Genomic DNA, 20,211 nt, shown 5'->3' with positions numbered 1-20,211 from the left:
AAGGAGCTCGCTGAAAGGAAATAGGTTGCTGCTAAGTATGGGGATGAATATGGGACAGATTCAAATCATCAGATTGATAAATATCTACCGTCCTTCCTCTGAATGAACTGAATTGGGTCATGGTTTTCAGCGTACCACTGGGTTTTTGGGGAGACATTGAATAGTGAGATAGAATTTCCATAGTAACTTCATCCTTTTTCCATGTGCCAACAGTACTTAACCCTAGTCCTAAGACTTTAAAGTCTTTTGTAGCTACTACCTTTTTTTTTTTTAGTTCTTGTGTGAATTCCAATTAAAGAGACATTACATTCAGAATTATTACATTCATAGTGACAGTTTTTAGAGGACTCTGAAAGCTTTTTTGCCACTTAATCAGTACAGAGAATGCAGCTCTTTACCTGAATGTATTCTTTTTGTTTTATTTTTAATTTTTTTATTAATTTTTAAATTTTTAAAAAATATGACAACACACAAATGTTCTTATCATATGATCATTCCATTTTACATATATAATCAGTAATTCACAATATCGTCACATAGTTGCATATTCATCATCATGATCATTTCTTAAAACATTTGCATCAATTCAGAAAAAGAAATAAAAAGACAACAGAAAAAAATTCATAATACCATACCCCTTACCCCTCCCTTTTATTGATCACTAGCGTTTTAATCTGAGTTTATTTTAACATTTGTTCCCCTATTATTTATTTTTATTCCATATGTTTTACTTGTCTGTTGATAAGGTAGATAAGAGGAGCATCAGACATAAGGTTTTCACAATTACGCAGTCACATTGTGAAAGCTGTATCATTAGACAATCATCTTCAAGAAATATGGCTACTGGAACACAGCTCTACATTTTCAGGCAGTTCCCTCCAGCCTCTCCATCACATCTTGACTAACAAGGTGATATCTATTTAATGCGTAAGAATAACCTCCAGGATAACATCTAGACTCTGTTTGGAATCTCTCAGCCATTGACACTTTGTCTCATTTCACTCTTCCCTCTTTTGGTTGAGAAGGTTTTCTCAATCCCTCGATGCTGAGTCTCAGCTCATTCTAGGGGTTTTCTCAATCCCTTGATGCTGAATCTCAGCGCATTCTAGGATTTCTGTCCCACGTTGCCAGGAAGATCCACACCCCTGGGAGTCATGACCAACGTAGAGTGTGAGAATATCAAGAATTCAGTTACAGTCATGGTCTGTCCTAAGGCAATATTCTCCTCTGGCTCTGGACCTGTAAAACTCAGAACAGGTTATCTGCTGCCAATATAAAAAGGCCCATTTCTGTAGGGAGATTGGAAGGACACAGAGGTCAAAGGTCCCAAAGAGTGCTGATATCTTTCAGGAAAAATGCCATTAGATTTCAAAGTCTGAGAGTCATTTATCTTCAGGGCTTTAGAAAGTGGCAGTCCTTCCCTTTCCAAGGGCCTGTGCAGTAGTCCTGCTTTCTCCAAACACTGTTGTGTTAATTGCAGCCTGTGGAACATTGGGAAGACCACCTTCTTCTTGGTTCTACCCTGTCCAAACATTGGGGCAGCACCCAGGCTCTCTGCCATCTCTGGGGCACGTGCTCAGCTCCCTCAGAACAATGAGGCAGCAGCAAGATTCTCATAAATCCCAAAGGTATGTGCTCCACCCTCTCCTAGGTCTAAGTCCTGCCCTCTGTCTTTGGGGCAAACTCGCCCTTTCCAAGTGCATAGGTGGGTCCACTGTCTTGACCCACGGTTTCTTGTCTTCAGACCTTAGCTTCCTTGATTCTGCCTTTGCAGTAATTTTTCCTTCAATTTGTCCCTTTTAGTGCATACTGGCAGTGGCTCCATTTATACAGATCCCACAACACTCTTGTTGGTTTTCAATATAGTATGCAGGGATCATAACCATCAGACAATAGGACTTTCTGGATGAATCCATATTCCTGGATAAATCCATCTCCAATCCTGGCTTTTTCTGAAATGGCTGACTGGTTCCATGTTTGGTTAAATCCTCATGTGGGGCACTATTCTCTGGGGTCTCCCTTTCTGGAAGCCCAGAATTTTCCAGACCATCAATTTCTGGTTCCTTTGTACCCAAGAATTCAGTTCTTAGCTTATCCCTTTCCTGTCACATTTCACTTGTAAACTACAAGAAGAAGCCAGGCTACGTCTTCCAGTTTTAGTTTGTGAATCTCTTCTGCTAAGTACAGTGGTTCATCACTTTTAAATTCTAACTTCCATGCAAAATTGGGACACAATTTGGCTAAATTCTCTGCTACTTTAAAACAAGAATCGCCTTCCTTCCAGTTTTCAACAACACATTATCATTTCTTTCTAAGGCCTTTTCAGAAGTATCCTTAAAGACCACATTTCTACAGTCTGCCTCTTCAAAGCATTCCAGGCCTTCTCTATCAAGCTCCTCACAGTTCTTCCAGCATCTTCCCCTTATCCATTTAAAAAGCCATTCCAACATGTTTGGTATTTGCAAATTGCAACAGCACCCCACTTCTGGTACCAAAATCTGTTTTGGTTTGCCAGAGCTGCTAGAATACAGTATACCAGAAATGGAATGGCTTTTAAAAAAGGAAATGTATTAAGTTGCAAGTTTACAGTTCTAAGGCCATAAGAATGTCCTAACTAAGGCATCCAGAAAAAGATACCTTTGCTCAAGAAAGGCTGGTGGGTACAGAACACCTCTGTCAGGCACACAGTGATGTTTGCTTGCTTTCTCTCCTGGCCTCTCATTTCAAAAGGCTTCTCCAGAGGCGTTTTGTTTCATTGTCTCCAAAAGTCTGAAAGTTTTTCCAAAATAGTTCCCTCTTAAAAGACTCTACTAAGCAGCTCCACTCTGAATGGGTGGAGACACATCTCCATGGAAACAACTTAATCAAAAGATCCCACCCAGCTATATTGAATGAGAATTAAAGAGCATGGCTTTTCTGGGGTGCACAACAGTTTTAAATCATCACATATGTATTCACCAGAGTTCTCCTTCCATTCATCAGTCATTGTACCCTTACACCAACTCCATCCATTGCAAATCACAAACACTGCTGCCGTAAAGAGTGTGGACTTTGTTATAAAACAAACAGAAATTTTAACATGGTACATTTGCACTTTTGGCTTCTCCAGATGGCTTAATTTAGTAGCAAATGTAGTGGTTCTTGAAGCTGCTCAATAGCCATTCCTGCACTAAAGAAGGACACTTCTATAAGAATTTTAGCTCCTTTCTTTAGGCTTTCCTGTGTAGCTAAGGCCTTTTCTTTAATTGTGAGAAAGCTTCCCCTGAATATTTCAAAATATTAATAATCTGGGGAAAATTGCACAGAAACCAGCACAGTTTTTGCTAATATTGACATCATCCACCCATTTATCAACTGCATGTGACCTAATTCACATTAAAGAAACTCGTGTTATAGTAGAACAGAGTGTACCTAGGAAGACATGTCAGAAAACTGCTTAGGTAGCACAGAATTGGCGCAAAAGGAAGTTGTGTGCAGGTGTTTCATCTGAGCCAGAGGGAAGCCCCACTGCAGAGAACAGTCTCAAATGGCTGAAACACTCATGTTCACCAGACCTAGTGCTCCTCTTCCCCCATAGCGCAGGGTGTGGGCTGGGCCCAGGTTTGCTTGTTTGACCATTCTTTTTGTGTTCCAAAGATAGACCCTCATAGGAGTGTCACTGCTACAGTTTTATTTCTACCCCTTGAGAGTCAGAAATAAGCGCTGTCTTCTCCCATCATATGTTCATTTCATTAAATGAACATGGGGTACATGAGACCTATGAGTGAGTTTTAGCAAGTCTGTGAACCCCCAAGACTTAAATGTAAAATTTTGTTATGTGGGCATTTTTCTGGAGAGAATCAATATCTTTCATCAAATTCTCTAAGGTGTCTAAGATCCTAAAAATGTTTAAGAACCACTGTTTTAGGCTTATTTCAGTATGGCAACCTACAGTTTGAACATAAATAGTTCTATTGCAAGGTAGAAAGGTAAGTGCTATAGGACTCTGCAAGTCACATCAAGAAGGGCTTGATGTGAAAACTCAGATTGCAGTGAGCCCTTGGAATTTGGGAGGTTTTGGTGATTGAGTATGGCTGGTGTGGAATGGCAAGAATATGAGGAGACATTTATATTTCTTGCATTCCATATTTAGATCTGAAATTCAGCCTTGGGCTGTTGAATTGGTTCAAATACTAAATTTGTTGTTTGTTCATTTATTCTTTCACCCAGTAAATGTTTATCAGGCTACTGCTATGTGCTGAAGCTAGTCTAGGTTCCAAAGAATAGAATAAAAAAGACAACTCCTGCCCTTACAGTCTATATAGTCTGATGGGGAGGGAGCAGACAACAAAATAAATAAATAAAATTATAATATGTCAGGAAAAGATAAGTGCTAAGAAAAACAGGGGAAAGGGGATAAGGCATACCAAAGGTAGGGGTTAGGATAGGATTGAATTAGAATGGCTAGAGAAGGCCTATCTGAGAAGGGGACATTTCCGTTATGACCTGAAGAAGGTGATTTAATGAACATTGTAGACATCTGGGGAAAGAACATTCCAGGCAGAGGGAGCAGCTAGTACAAATGCCATGGGGTTGAAATAATGCCTGGTATGTTCAAGAAACAGCCAGATTAGCCTGCCTTAGCAGAGTCTCTTTGTATCCTTTGTCCTACATAAGGGATATAATTTCATTTTTTAATTACATGTGTACATTGTTCTTGAATATGATGTAATTCAAGGTAAGTCAAACAAGAATCAACAATACCAGTGTGTCTTTGGTCCTGGCCTTTATGAATGACTAAGATATGTGATGTGTCCACCCACATGACATGTAAACCCACTAGGATATATGTGAAAAAGTTTTCCAGGAGCATAGAGAAGTAAGTGAGTAGGTCTGCCTAAGAGAAAGGGAGAAAGGAGATGAACTAGGCTCTGAAGGGTGAAAAGGAAAAGTGGAATATACAGCAGAGCTTGGAGGCAGAAGGATATATGTCATGTCTGAGGACTCATGAGAAGATACCAGTGTGATGTTTAGTAGTGAGGGGATACATCATGCTGGAAAGATTCGTTGGGGCCAGATTTCTAAGGATCTTGTATACCACAAAGGAGTTTGAACTTGGATGGCCTCAGGTGACATCACGGCTTTTTAGGTAGACGGATGTGATTACATCCATATTTGTAGACCAAACATGAAGGAGGACCACCAGGCTCACTTCTGTCAGACTATGCTTCTGTGCGGTTCCTGTGTAGAACTGCTAATGGTTCTGTTGAGTTGCCCCTCCTCATGAGTATCTTTTTCAGGTTATCCTGATTCTCTGATCTTGAGGAACAGGGCCTTCCTGGATAGGCAGAATATTGTAGCCAAACACAGGTAACTTGAAGATGATGTAGGGAGGTTCAAGGCAAGGCTGTGTAGCGTTTGTCTTCTGGTCAGCTTGTCTAGAAATCACATGTTTACAGAGGGACATGACCTTCCTTTGGCCCTCTCCAGAATTTTTTTCATGAAAATAAGTAATCCTAGTACAAAAAGGTTAAAAAAGTATGAGGAAAAAAACTTCACCTAGATCCAACCCTAACTCTTATTTTGTCTCTTCCTCATCCAGACTTTCCTACATGGATTTATTTTAACATAATCTTAATGGTGAATTTTTATTACCTAAAGCTGTTATGGCATTTTCCATGTTGCTGTGTGTCCTTTATAATTATGATTTATAAGGTACATAATGCTCTTATCAGTTGAATGAATCATACTTTATTACTACGAACAATGCTTTTTTTTAAACTTTTTTTATTAATAAAAAAATTAACAAACAAAACATTTAGTTATCATTCCATTCTACATATACAATCAGTAATTCTTAATATCATCACATAGTTGCATATTCATCATTTCTTAGTACATTTGCATCGATTTAGAAAAAGAAATAAGACAACAGAAAAAGAAATAAAATGATAATGGAGAAAAAAAAAACTATACATACCATACCCGTTACCCCTCGCTTTCATTTACCACTATTTCAAACTGAATTTATTTTAACATTTGTTCCCCCTATTATTTATTTTTATTCCATACGTTCTACTCTTCTGTTGATATAGTAGCTAAAGGGAGCATCAGACATAAGGTTTTCACATTCACAGAGTCTCATTGTGAAAGCTATATCACTGTTCAATCATCATCAAGAAACATGGCTACTGGAACACAGCACTACATTTTCAGGCAATTCCCTCCAGCCTCTCCACTACATCTTGAACAACAAGGTGATATCTACTTAATGCGTACGAATAACCTCCAGGATAACCTCTCGACTCTGTTTGGAATCTCTCAGCCATTGACACTTTGTCTCATTTTACTCTTCCCCCTTTTGGTGGAGAAGTTTCTCTCAATCCCTTGATGTTAATTCTCAGTTCATTCTAGGGTTTTTCTCAATTCCTTGATGCTGAGTCTCAGCTCATTCCAGGATCTCTGTCCCACGTTGCCAGGAAGGTCCACACCCCTGGGAGTCATGTCCCACGCAGAGAGGGGGAGTGTGGTGAGACTGCTCGTCGTGTTGGCTGGAGAGAGGGGCCACATCTGAGCAACAGAAGAGGCTCTCTTGGGGGTGACTCTTAGGCCTAAATTTCAAGTAGACTTGACCTATCCTTTGTGGGGTTAAGTTTCATGTGAACAAACCCCAAGACTGGGGGCTCAGCCTATAGCTTTGGTTGTCCACACTGCTTGTGAGAATATCAAGAATTCAACTTGGGGAAGTTGAATTTCTCCCCACTCTCACCATTCCCCGAAGGGGGCTTGCAAATACTTTTCCAGTCACTCCGAACAATGCTTTATAGACTTCCTCAATTATGATTTTTTTCTTCATGTTGTTTTTTCCATTTTATGGATTATTTTCCTAGAAGTGGGATAAGTGGGTTCCAGTGCTTTTCTCATTTTGAGGTAGCAGTATTTATTGCTTTAACAGTGTAAGAGTGATTCAGTTTCACAATATTGTATGCACCAAGTAGTTCATATAAAAATAACTTTTTCACTAATTAAGAGAATATGAAAATGTCACCTCTGCATTTTAATGTGTACCACGTTGATTCTTAATATAGTGAACATTTTCTCACTTTTTCAAAGTCTTTTGTCAGTTATTCACATCTTTTTCACATTTATCAAATGGCATCTTATGTTTTATTACCGATTTGTGTAACTTGTTTTATATATAATCAACATATTAGCCTCTTGCCATATATGTTGCAAATATATTCCCTGTTGTCTATTTTTATTTTTGTAATATTCCTTTTTTAATATATAATCTTTAAATTATAACTTAAGTCTTGGTCTTTTCTGCTTCAATGTCTTACCAATTTTTCCTTGGAAATTTTTCTCCTCTACCTTCAGAAAGTTGGTAAATATTTCATTCTAGTTCCATTTATGTGTACGTGTCTGTATCTTGGAATTAGAACCATGCCATTTTTTTTAACAGTTTAGTGAAGTATATGTACAAAAAAGAGTTGAAATCATAAGTGCAAGAGAAAGCTCATTGAGCTTTCATAAACTATGAGTCATTCCTTTTAAAAAGCCAGTCTAGGACTTATTGTGCTATAGTAATAGCCTTGTTTTAATTTATTTTTTCCTTAAATCGCTGGGCTCCCTTCCAGAGGAATCATGTTTGCCTTCCATGTAGATCCCACCCATGTGATGGGCCTGTACCCCGACCTGCTGCCCACAGACTACAGGAAGCAGTTACAGTACCCTAATCCGTTGCCGGTGCTCTCTGGGGCTGAACTGGAGAAGGCTCATCTAGCTCTGATTGACTACCTGACACAGGTAGGTATGATGCAGAGCAGAGTTGTAAAGAAGAGTTAACCTGGGAGTTCCAATACCTGTTTCTCTAAGGCAGGGAATTGAGGGCCTCTAAAATGCCACAGGCATTCCATAAATTAATGCTACAGAAGTCCAGGGTGGGACAGTCTCTTTCTTTTCCTTCTTCCAACCAAACAGCACTGCTTAGATGGTGTTTACCCAATCCTAATACCAGGAAATACACCTGATTGATTCCTAGTGACTTCACACTATTCTGTTATGGAATCTAAAAAGGGTAAATTTTAGTTGAAGAACAAGATTGTTAAAAAAAAATTTTTGTAAAAATTCATAATTTTTTTAAAAATGCCTATACAGAAAACTTAAAAAAAAAAAAAAAGACAAGACAAAAGTACAAATCAAGTATGACTCTTCCACCCAGAGATAAATAACTAGCATTTTAGTGTTATTCTTTTAGACTTTTTTATGTATCTGAGTTAGTTTTTATTTTATTACTGGTTTATTTATTGCAACTATAAACTATATGTATTGTATTATAGCTTACTTTTTATTTAGTTATATATTGTGAAAGTCCTTCCCTGTCAATAGTCTTACACAGCATTTTTTAGGTGTATTTAGATATAAATTGTTTTCAATTTACTGTTATGGACTGATCAGAGAAATTTTAGTCACCTAAATTTAACATCTGCACCCAAGCCTCTTGGCCTGTAATCTCTGTTATGGAAGGCAATTCTTTATTTCCTATGGGCCAGATTTGGAGTCAGAGAACTTAATATTCTTCCCCTTAAGTGTTTTGCAGAACTTCATAAGGGGTGTTCTGGGTAGGCACTAAGCATTGCTGAGAAAATTGTAATGCTGGCTTCCTGCCACCTGCTTTTGGGTCAACATGTATCCATCATGTCTGTCAAGCATGTGTAGCCTTGGTACTTCCTTGACCTTGAGCTCCAGGGGTACCTGGCAGCAGCTGGCAGCCTGCAAGGAGCACACAAATTCACCTCGGCCTGTGCACTACATGGCCCATCATGCCAAGTGAAAAGGGTTCCTGGGACAGACCGTTTCCCATACCTGTGGATTCTAGAAGGTCAGCGTGGTCACTTTGGGAATCCAGGCACACATTCTTCCCTGGCCTTCCCCAAGTGATGTTTGGAATGTGTGAGGTTAACTGAGTCTGGAATTAGGACAGAGAGAAAATAAAAATATAAGACCATGGGCTTTGCTAGATACAAAAGAGTACAGACTGGATGGTACCATTTATATAAAGTTCTAGAATAGGCAAAAACTAATATATAGTAATAGAAGTCAGATCAGTGGAATGGGTGGTAGGTAGGATAGTTTTGGAAGGCGCATGAAAGGACTTTCTGGGATGATATAAATAGTCTAGTCCTTGATTAGCATGGTGATTACATACATGTATACATCTGGAAAACACAGCTAACAGTGCATTTAAAAAGGAGTATACTTTATGTTATGAAACTTGGACCTTGATAAAGTTGATTTAAAAAATAAAACAACATGGGTAGAGGATTGCAGGAAGATGATGGACTAGGAAACTCCAGGACTAGGTTGTTACAGCCCACCCTGGCACCAGCAAGCTGCATCAGGAGCCCAGACTACAGCCCCCACTGCTGCCTGCCATGTGGCGGCGGAGGTGTGGGGGATGGTAGTCACGGCTCCGAGGATGAAATTCACCAGTTTTTACTGAAATTTACTGGCCTGAACCTCCATCTCTTCCTTGGATGCTGCACTGTTCCACTAGACCCAGGAGTTTCAAAATAATTGATTCATACAGTTCCTGCCAGTTTGATAGTTACTTTAGTGAAGGGACTGATTGCTGAGTCATCTATTTTGATTCCTCAAAAAAATTGTATGTTAATGTGAGATCAAAGTGAACAGGCATGAGGTGATATGGATGTATTTGGAGCTACCCAGCAGCCCAGTAGATAAAGGAAATTCATTCCTGACCTTGATGCTCCCCTTCCCACACCACCCCCTGTTTTTTGTCTTCACAGAAACGAAGTCAACTGGTAAAGAAGTTGAATGACTCTGATCACCAGTCTAGCACTTCCCCACTCATGGAAGGCACCCCCACCATCAAATCCAAGAAGAAGCTGTTACAAATCATTGACACCACCCTGCTCAAGTGCTACCTTCATGTGAGTTTCCTGAACATTCAGAGGTTCCTAGGACCTCTATCCCCTAGAACTCTGGAAAAACAAGAGGGGACATTACAGTTTAGGATACCTGCCACTAGAAAAAGTGAAATCTTTGTTGAAGGGCACTGGTTAGTCTGCCTAATGCCTGTGAGTTACTTGGAATTAAGAGGATAAGGTAAGATATTGATCCAGAATCTCACAGTGGTAGATTGGGTTTAGTGCAACAAGGTGAACAAAGACAGTATTTCCCTGAAGAAACGACCTCCCCCTCCCCGCCCAAATTAAAACACAACATGAGAAAGACCATAACTGTGCTATAAAAGCCACTGTTTCTGAAGTCCCAAAAAAGGGACTTTTTCTCTTACTTTTGTTATATTCTTGGCCCTGCAGCCAAGAGGAGGCCTGGGCTGGGTTAGGGCAGAGTATCCCAAGAAGCAGTTTCCACTGAATTCCTGCTTCCTGTACAGACAAATGTGGCCCTTGTGGCCCCCTTGCTGCGTCTGGAGAACAATCACTGCCACATTGAAGAGAGTGAGCATGTGCTGAAGAAGGCTCACAAGTACAGTGAACTGATAATCTTGTATGAGAAGAAGGGGCTCCATGAGAAAGGTAACTAAAAGAGAGGGGGTTTCTTTGATTTAGGAAGCTGTCTTGTTCATTGGCAGGGAGCACCTACGAGTGTGATTTATTTCCCCTGTGTGGATGCACCTTCTAAAGAGGCTCATGACTTTGTTCTTGGGCCTCATGGCCAGCTCTCCAGGTGCTGGTGGACCAGTCCAAGAAAGCAAACTCCCCTCTGAAAGGCCATGAGAGGACAGTGCAGTATCTGCAACATCTGGGTACGTTCAGCTTTTGAAACAGGAATGGGAAAGGGATTCGTGTTTAAATGGTCTGAATCTCCCTCCATTTCTGACACTGGTCAATCCTCTCCCTTCCTGTACTCACCTAACTTTGTTCCTTTAATTTGGATGACCATGACAGGCCCTTGGTGTGTAGCCAGCCTGTTAGAGCCAAGCAGCCTGAATGGCTTGGCTGGTGCTTTGACAGAGCAATTTTCTCTGGAACATAAACTCTGGGTGACCTACCTGCCTGCCTGCTTGCTTTCTCTGTCCTATGGGAGGGTGGACTTCAACTGCTGACAAGTCTCACTTTTCTCTCTAGGCACAGAAAACCTGCATTTGATTTTTTCCTATTCAGTGTGGGTACTAAGAGACTTCCCAGAAGATGGCCTGAAGGTAGGTCATGGTTGGCCCTCTGATATGTCTTGGCACGTGCGTTGCTTGTCCTGACTCTACTTGCGGTGGCTGTGGGTGAAGGGGGAGGATAGATTTGTGCAATTTCTCTGGTGATTAAAAAAGCAGAATGGTAGTGCTACAGTGTGGTAGAGTTGAAAGAGCCCTGCACAAGTATCAGGAGACCTGGAATCTGGTCTGTCACACATAACAAAATTAAGGACCTGTGAGCAGGTGCTTTCTTATGCACACTTCCTCCTCCAAAAGTCTGTTTGATTCCTGCATTTGTATGTGGTATGTGTTTGGTGGTAGGATGGCAGTTGGATGGTTCTGCTTCTACAACTATGGTTTCTTCCAACAGATATTTACTGAAGATCTCCCAGAGGTGGAGTCATTGCCACGAGATCGTGTGCTCAGCTTTTTAACAGAGAATTTTAAGGGTCTGGCTATCCCTTATCTGGTAAGATATTTTTTTTGGTCTGAACTAAGAAGTTTCAAATCCAAAATTCTGGATTATACTACATGGTTCATTCATCAGGTAGTTCAGATTTTGTGTCATTTGGGGATTGGTAAAAATATAAGAAAGAAAGTTATTTCAACTTCCTTTGAAGAAGGAAATCCCAGTAGATCAAGCTGGGAATGTTACTTTTGATGATATCTTTTAAATATAGGTAAAGTATGGAGACGAGAATGATGTTGGAAAAAAAATGTCAGAGCTACATTTGTACAGCCAAATTCAGCAGTCATCCCAAGACAAACAGGTTTTAAGTACCAGAATGCAAATATTTAACCCTAATTACATGGATTGATGTAAGAATTTGGAGGGTTATGGGTTAAAAATAACTAAGGAGTTTAGACCAAAAATCAAGAAAATAATTCCTGACATTTCTGATTGCGTTGTGCAATTTCCCTTAGTTTTAGAGAGCTACCCCCTGGTAATCTTTGTAGTTTAATGAGGGGATAATCTTGAGGAGACCTGTTAGGACATTGAAAAATATGAGAGAGACTAGATAACTGAACCAGGTCACGGGGTAGAGGGTACCGAGCAGACCCCTGTCTCGCCTCAGGAACATGTCATCCACGTCTGGGAGGAGACAGGCTCTCGGTTCCACAACTGCCTGATCCAGCTGTACTGTGAGAAGGTGCAAGGTCTGATGAAGGAGTATCTCCTCTCCTTCCCTGCAGGTACCAGTTCTCATGGAAAGACGGTCTTAAAGACGAGCGTACTAAGGGTGCAGTGTGTGTTGTAGGGAAGTCAACTTTTCCCTTCTCTGTGGGCCCAGGGGGGTGGGAATTTCCTTAGAGGAGGCAGAGGAGCTAAGTGACCCAGCTCCAAACATCAGGTTCAGGAGCTCTCGTCTGGATCTGGCCATCTCTGAGCATCTCTAGGTGTCATCCCTGGGGGAGGTGGGAACAGATTTGTCTGGAGGATGACAGCTGTGCTGGTAAGAAGCAGGTTTGCTACCAAAGTGTTTTTTGTTTCAGCTGGGTTATTTCTATTTTTATTTATTTATTTTGACCTCAAGCTGATGTCTCAGAGTCTTACAGAGCACATAAACTAAGAAAAGTCCAACCGGAACTCCCTATGGAGGCCCTTCCTGATCATCGTATTGACACTATTGAAACCCATTCCATTTGGGGTTTTTAAATTTTTATTTTTTATTGCTGCCTGACAGCATTCTTTCATGTTGAGCTTGGTTTTCCTTAAAGGCAAAACTCCAGTCCCTGCCGGAGAGGAAGAGGGTGAGCTGGGAGAGTACCGGCAGAAGCTCCTCATGTTCTTGGAGATTTCCAGTTACTATGATCCAGGCCGACTCATCTGTGATTTTCCTTTCGATGGTGAGGTTTTAGTCTGCTAATGCTGCCAGAATGCAGTATATCAGAAATGGGTTGTCTTTTGTAAAGGGGATTTATTAAGTTACAAGTTTATAGTTCTAAGGCCATAAAAATATTCAAACTAAGGCAGCCGTAAAAAGATACCCTGACTCTGAAAAATGGCTGAATGGCATCAGGGATTCTGTCAGTTTGGAAGGCACATGGTGACATCTACTGACCCTTTGCTCCCAGGTTTCATTGCTTTCAGCTCCTAGTTCCAGTGGCCAGACAGATTCTGTCTGTCTCTAAGCATCTCCAAACATCTACGTCTATTTCTCTCTTGGCTCTTCTAAGGATTCCAATAAACTAATCAAGATCCACCTCTAATGGGCAGAGCCACATCTCCATATAATCAAAAGGTCATGGCCACAACTGGGTGTGCCACCTCTCCATGGAAACAACCTAATCAAGAGGTCTTAACTTACAATATTGGATCAGGATTAAAGAACAGGGCTGTCTCCACAGGATTGGATTAGGATTAAAAGAACATGGGTTTTCTGGGGTACATAACCATTTCAAACCATCACAGTGAGTGTCTGGCTTCTGTCTAGGAGCCAGTTCAACTGAAAGTAATGCAAAACTGCTCTTTCCCCTTTTACCAGTTCCCCAACCCTCAAAAAAGTTGGCCCTGAGAAATACATATGCTTTCAGGCCAGTGCTCCTGTTTTGTCCACTCTGAAGACTCCCTTTTGTACCGTGACTGAGACACGTCTCTTTTTTGGATGTGAACCACATGCTACTTGATAGCCAGGTTGAAACCTGCTTATTGCTTTAATACATGTACTTGGCCAAATTCATTGTTCACCAGTTTTTGTAATTTGACATAGTTTGTCTGAAAAAGTGATGTATAATCTCCATGAGAGCAGAGACCAAGTGCTTGCTTACCTTACCTGAAGTGCCTAGTGCATTGTAGATGCCATTATGTTTTCACCGAGTTTATAAGTGATCACAAAAAAGATGGGATAAAATCCCTCCTAACTTCTTCCCCTTTTTAAGTTAAGTAATTTTCTCCTTGGAGAAAATCTCAAGTAATAAAAATAATACTTTCTCCCATTTTTTATATTGCTTCTTATATCCATTGCTCTAATAGCTTAGTCCCTGACCTTGTTCTGACATAATGGTGGTGACGGTTACTTATATTCCTCTCCCTTACAGGCCTCTTAGAAGAACGAGCTCTGCTCTTGGGGCGCATGGGCAAACATGAACAAGCCCTCTTCATCTATGTCCACATCTTGAAGGATACAAGGATGGCTGAAGAGTAAGTCGACTCTGCTATCCCTCCTCCCAAGGTGTCTAAAAGCAGGCCCCACAGAGAATGAGAGGTGTGAGAGACTGAGATAGCCATCTCCCCAGCACTCTGCAGCAGGAGTGAGACGCCTCCTGGCCTGGCCCCCGACTATGGACCGGCTGTGGTTAGTCTTATAGACAGCACTGATGACCTCTCCTCTGCGGCTGCCCCACTCTGGTCTTGTCCCATGACTTTCTCCCTTGCAGGTACTGCCACAAGCATTATGACCAAAGCAAGGATGGCAACAAAGATGTAAGTAGTAGCCCTGGCCCCAGGGAGCAGTTGTGCATTTGGCTACCCACCCCTCCAAGTGTACATAACCCCATTCACTTTGGCCAGCTGACCTGGCCCACAATGCAGGACGTGGTTTTTCTAAGCTGACCGATTTACATTTGTGTTCTAAGTGGGAGTCCAGGTGGCAGAGCTGCTAGGGATAGTTCTGGTTTACACATCTTGCCTCTTTATTAGCATCCCTGCCCCTTTACTCTCAAAAGAGTCCTGATTTGTATCACAAATTTTGTGGTCACCCTAGTGAGAAGGAGCATCTGTTGGTTCTTGTAAGGTGCATTTATGTGCTATATTTAGAATGCACATGAACTTGTCAGTGCCTGGAGACATTTTTGATTGTCATGACGAAAGAAAGTGTTACTGGCATGTAATGGTTAGAGGGTAGGGAAGCTGCTAAGCAATGTACAGGACAACCCCCAACTCCAAAGGATTACCTAGCCCCAAATATCAGTAGTGCCTAGGTGAAGAACCCTGTGGCACTTTACCAGTAGGAAGTACATCCTCTCATCCTAGGTAAATCCTCACTTGCCAAAATGGAAGTGGGCTCAGCTTTCAAAGCCCAAAGAAAATGAGGAATCTTTTTGAGTCATTTTGAGGTGTTTGCATTTTGTAAACTGCAAAATGTTAGACAAATACAAAGCATTATTTTTTTCTCAAAGAAAAAACAATCCTTAACTTTTAACATCTTCAGTTGACTATTTGACTTCACAAAAATATTTTAAAAATAAAAAGTGATGACTTTTAAATATTTTATGATAGCTGTTACTGTAAATTAACACTTATCATTAGGCATGGTCATTGCTGGGTTTTCTGGGAAGGGAGCCAGTATGGCTATCAGGACCCTGACGTGCAGGGCTCGTATCTTTGTGAGACAGGTGTATCTGTCCCTGCTCCGGATGTACCTGTCACCCCCCAGCATTCACTGCCTGGGACCGATCAAGCTGGAGCTGCTGGAGCCACAGGCCAACCTCCAGGCTGCTCTGCAAGTCCTCGAGTTGCACCACAGCAAACTGGACACCACCAAGGTCAGGAGTTTGCAGGAAGATGAAGGGTTACACAGGAAGCATTGAAGGAGAAGGGATGGGAAAAGAGACTGGGATCCAAGAGCTCTGTGGCTTGGGTATTTCTTCAGTTTGACTCCTGTTCTACTTTACCTTGTTCCCATCTGTGTCCTACTCCTAGGCCATCAACCTTCTGCCAGCAAACACTCAGATTAATGATATACGCATCTTCCTGGAAAAGGTCTTGGAAGAAAATGCACAAAAGAAACGATTCAATCAAGTGCTCAAGAACCTTCTTCATGCAGAGTTCCTGAGGGTATGGGCCTTCCCTACTCTAGGGTGGGCTTTGGTTTTTCAGTTATCACATATTCCATTCAGACAGAATGCAGAGCTTTGTGTTCTTTTACACCATAGCTCAAGTTGGTCCAGCAATCAACTTGACATGTCACTGTGTTTCAGTTAGTGGTATCAGTGCCAGCCTCTGTCTTCTGTTTCTACAGGATGAACATGGAACTTCTCCCCCAGTCTCTCTGTTCTTTCCAGGTCCAGGAAGAACGGATTTTACACCAGCAAGTGAAGTGCATTATTACAGAAGAGAAGGTGTGCATGGTGTGTAAAAAGAAGATTGGGAATAGGTGAGCCTCCTCCCCTGCCTCTGTGTGGGCATCTGAACTGGCGCAGCCTCATCCTACCTCAGTTAGCTGGAGACTTAGCAAGGCAAAGTCAGGTTCCCTGTGGAGTAGTTATTACTCAGGATGGGTTTCTGTCCACTTACCAAAGAGGTAAGGCTGCTGGCTCTCTTGGCTGCTTTTAGTTCTTGGGTCTTCAGAGAGCTGTCCATATTATCTTTTGGAAGTAGGCTTTGAGAACTCACAGACCTGAAATGAATGACACGGGGCCATTGACTTGTTGCCCAGAAAGTTCTTTCCATCTGGTTGCTAGAAATTATGATGTAGCCAGTATGTATGAGAGAGTAGAATGCGGGCAGAAAGCCCTTATCTTTTAAGGATGAGCCTCTGAAAGAAGAAAAAGATCTTTCAGTCTGCCACCTCATGATTAGAGTACAATCATGAGCCAGCATCAAACAGTTTTAGGACATAATCTCCTTCAAAGGAGAGCAGTTTTTCTTATATGACTGGGAGAATCCTTTTCTTTAGAAAGACCTAACTCTGACTTTAGTCGGAATTAATCTGGACCTCATTCTCCTGAGCATTGTCACTCTCAGAGAGCCAGTGCTGAGCCAGGGGCCACTGCAGTGCCCCCTCAGCTGGGTGTTTTTTTTTTTTTTTTACTCCAGCATGGCAGGTGAGAAGTCTGCCACTGAGCCACTGTCACCCGTCCTCAGCTGGGTATTTTGCATTGATTACTTAATAAGAAATACTCCCATGCATACACGCTGTGTGAAACTCATCCTCTGTTCACTTATTTAACAGAGATGTGGCTACCTAAATCCAGAGACCTTAAGGGCAGACTGTTCTTTGTAGTTAGGGTGGGCTGTATCTGCAATGGCTCCAGGACAAGATGCCATTTCCAGGTGCAGGAGGTGGAGGTCCTCACTCCTGAGCCATTTTCTTTGCCTGCAGTGCATTTGCAAGATACCCTAATGGTGTGGTCGTGCATTACTTCTGTTCCAAAGAAGTCAACCCAGCTGATACCTGAGCCCAGCATGCCAAGGACTCAGCAGATGGACAGCTTGGCTATCCCAGAGAGATGAAGGAGCATCTGGCCTTAGGAATCGGAGGCTGTCCCTGCACGGTGTCTCCTTAGTTGGACACCTCTGGATGCCTTGCACTTTGGGACCTCCCTGAATTAGTCAGACTCATGGTCTGGCATTGCCAGCTTTTTAATAGTAAAAGGGACTAGTTATACATTATATCATTATGTTGCGGGGCAACTCCAGATAATTCATTACCTGCTTGGACAGGGAGGAAGAGATGGGGGAAGTGCACTGTCTTGTCTTTGCATAGCAGTCACCTGAACAAGGAAACCTGTCTCTAGAGTTTGTACCCACAGGGTTGTTTACTAAGGGTTTTTCTATTAAGTGCACGTCTTCCCCAGGACCCCTCAGCATGACTGACTGGAGAGTACTGTGAGAAGAGAACAGAACAAGATTTACACTAACTATCTAGACAAAACGGCTAATTTTCTTGTAATGACAGTTATTTCTCCACTGTAGCTGTACCTTGTCCCTTAAGTAATCCCCCCTTCATCCCTTCATTTTTAAGTGTCCTTTTCTATCTCAATATTTATTTTCTTCCTATATCTCTACCCTTACTGCCCCACCCAGGCTTTCTCTCCCACTTTCCTGACACCAGGAATAGCTAATACTTAAAAAGGTAAAAATGAGAAACAAGAGAAGTCTCAGATTCTAAGAATACATTGATATTTCATTGTCAGGTATGTTATAAATGGCTCTTCTTTGAACATCTACCCAGTGCCTAGAAGCTTAAGAAAGCAGCATTCTCTGCCTGGGAAAAGACCTCCTCCCCTCCCCTCTCAGGCAGGTGTGGCCATAGCTCCTGTGACTGGGCCAGTACTGAACTGGGCAGATGGCCTTGTAGAGGCTCCTGCTCCTAGTTCTCACCAGCAGCTCAGGTCACAGCAGCGTAATCTTTGTGAGCAGAGTTCTTTGGGCTTTGGGTATCTTTCTCTTTTTCTGTCTCCTTACTTACAGCTTGGCCTGGCCATTGTTCTGCAGCTTTGTTTGGAAGGGGTTGGAGGATTGTGCAGGGATATGTAGATAGGTGGGTCTCTGCTACACAGAAGGAACAATCATAGTTGGAACTTACAATGACGTGCTTGCTAATGTACTTGGATGTGTTCAGGGACGGCGGATGCTAGCAGCACGTGGGTTTACAAGATAACTCTCAGCCCTGGGTGCAGGATACACTGGAGGCTGAGGACAACAGGGAAGAGTGGTACTGCCTCCTCCCTCCCAGGAATTTTTCAGACTTACAGTCTTGCTGCCCCAGTATCTTTAATGGTAGTGAGAGTGGGCCTCTCCTTGACATACCGTGATCTTTTCTAAGCCAGCTTAGGGTTGTTTTTTGCCCTGTGTTGGAGGCAGACTTGCTAGGGATGCTGGCGGTAGACTAGACTGTACTTGGATACCCTCTCTAAAGGGTCTGAGGAGATAGAATGAACACTCTCATCACCATTCAGAGATGGGGACGGTGCTGAAGTTTGTAAGACCGAGCAGCACATCACGAGAGCCTTGCAGAGCTGTACATGGAGACAGAGCAGCCCCAGTCCCAAGTAACCATGTCCATCTACCCAAGCAGTGTTGCCCTGAGGCCCTGTTTGCACCAGCTTGGACTGCACTTCCCTGGGAATCAGGAATAAAATCATCGAGTCTGCTGTCAGCTTTGCAGCAGAAACTTGCTCTACGATGTGACCCCTGCCTTCCTGGCCTGCTGGGTTTGTAGCTTCCATTCTCTCTAATTGTGTAGCAGATCTGAAGCAATAGAATAAAGAATGTGTGTTTTCTTCCTTTCTGGTATACATAAGTGACTCAGTGTTCCCTAATGCCATTCTTGGTTCCCTAGACTCCCTTTTTCCTCCATGCAGGTATGGGAAGGCTGCAGATGAGGGCTCTGTAATGAGGACTGATGAAGATCTCTTAACTGTTCCTCATAATAAAAATAATAATAAAGTAAGAAACCAAGCCTCTTTGGATCTCTTTCACTCTTTCATAAAGTTTGATGAAAATAACAATAAAATGATAATTTTTTTAGCTAAGAATTGAGAATAAGAAACCAATTAGTTATTAAGACAAAAAATTAATATAACACTTCTTTATGCATCACATATTATGTCTAGATCTGTGTCCAATACAGTAGCCATTAACCACATGTAGCTATTAGTATTTTAATCAAAATTAAATAAAACTTAAAATTCAGTTCCTTAAATGCACTAGCCACATTTCAAGTGTTCAAAGGCTACATGTGGCTAATGGTTACTGTATTGGCAGCACAAATATAGAATATTCCCTTTATCACAGAAAGTTCTGGACAGTGCTAGACAATCCAAATAGTTTTCCCAGAGTAGGGCCTCATGCCCTTTCTTGCAGCGCATAATGACCAGAAGGCCACGTTGGGTATGGAGTTGGTGGGATTGAAAGACCCAGGGATATTTGAGAACTGGTGAAGTGTTGGTCCACTTTGGTCAGCTCCAAAAAAGCAATTTGGTTCTTCTATATTGTCCCCATCTTGACCCTTCCATGATCATCCTGAATTTTCTCAGGAATAAAAAAAAAAAGTGGAATTAAGAGCCACAGTTTTATTTTTGAGGCATGAGGCAAATGACTTTCAGAAGGAAGTGTGGTGTAGTAAAAAACAAATAAATGAAAGTCCTCAAATCAGTCAGGAGCCTTGTACCCTAGGCCTGGCTCTGCCTCTCACTCGCTCTGTACCCCTCCCTCTCTGGGCCTCAGGCTCCTCTAATGTGAATCCGTGGATCCTCTCGAGTTATTTATACACATCCCCAAGGGGATTAGACTCTAATTTCTGAGACCCCACCCCAGGGCTTGGCTTCGTTTTCTCAAGTTATCAGAAATAGGCCCTCCCCTTGGGGCTGGGCCATCAGCAATCACATCC

The 20,211-nt window shown here is 41.9% G+C and overlaps 1 protein-coding gene across 5 annotated transcripts in view; it reads left to right on the top strand.

Annotated features, from left to right (window-relative positions):
- Window positions 1–19,376, top strand: part of VPS39 (VPS39 subunit of HOPS complex) — a 64,993-nt gene extending 45,617 nt beyond the window's left edge. For 2 of the 5 annotated variants that reach the window (XM_077127553.1, XM_077127552.1), the window contains 14 exons: window positions 7,643–7,785; window positions 9,789–9,932; window positions 10,400–10,541; window positions 10,685–10,771; window positions 11,094–11,167; window positions 11,526–11,624; window positions 12,232–12,349; window positions 12,875–13,003; window positions 14,195–14,297; window positions 14,534–14,579; window positions 15,491–15,640; window positions 15,798–15,932; window positions 16,160–16,251; window positions 19,184–19,376. In XM_077127553.1, coding sequence (XP_076983668.1) covers window positions 7,643–7,785; window positions 9,789–9,932; window positions 10,400–10,541; window positions 10,685–10,771; window positions 11,094–11,167; window positions 11,526–11,624; window positions 12,232–12,349; window positions 12,875–13,003; window positions 14,195–14,297; window positions 14,534–14,579; window positions 15,491–15,640; window positions 15,798–15,932; window positions 16,160–16,251; window positions 19,184–19,361 — 1,640 coding nt within the window. In that variant the 3' untranslated portion in view covers window positions 19,362–19,376. Of the gene's footprint in view, window positions 1–7,642; window positions 7,786–9,788; window positions 9,933–10,399; window positions 10,542–10,684; window positions 10,772–11,093; window positions 11,168–11,525; window positions 11,625–12,231; window positions 12,350–12,874; window positions 13,004–14,194; window positions 14,298–14,533; window positions 14,580–15,490; window positions 15,641–15,797; window positions 15,933–16,159; window positions 16,252–17,199 lie in introns of all 5 variants that reach the window. The other 3 variants (XM_077127554.1, XM_077127556.1, XM_077127555.1) reach the window with 2 other exon arrangements.
- The last annotated feature ends 835 nt before the right edge of the window (window positions 19,377–20,211 follow it).

Source organism: Tamandua tetradactyla, chromosome 14 (assembly GCF_023851605.1).
Source record: "Tamandua tetradactyla isolate mTamTet1 chromosome 14, mTamTet1.pri, whole genome shotgun sequence".
Lineage (NCBI taxonomy): Eukaryota > Metazoa > Chordata > Mammalia > Pilosa > Myrmecophagidae > Tamandua > Tamandua tetradactyla.
The sequence above is the reverse complement of the archived record's forward strand: the minus strand, read 5'-3'. Positions and strand labels throughout refer to the sequence as shown.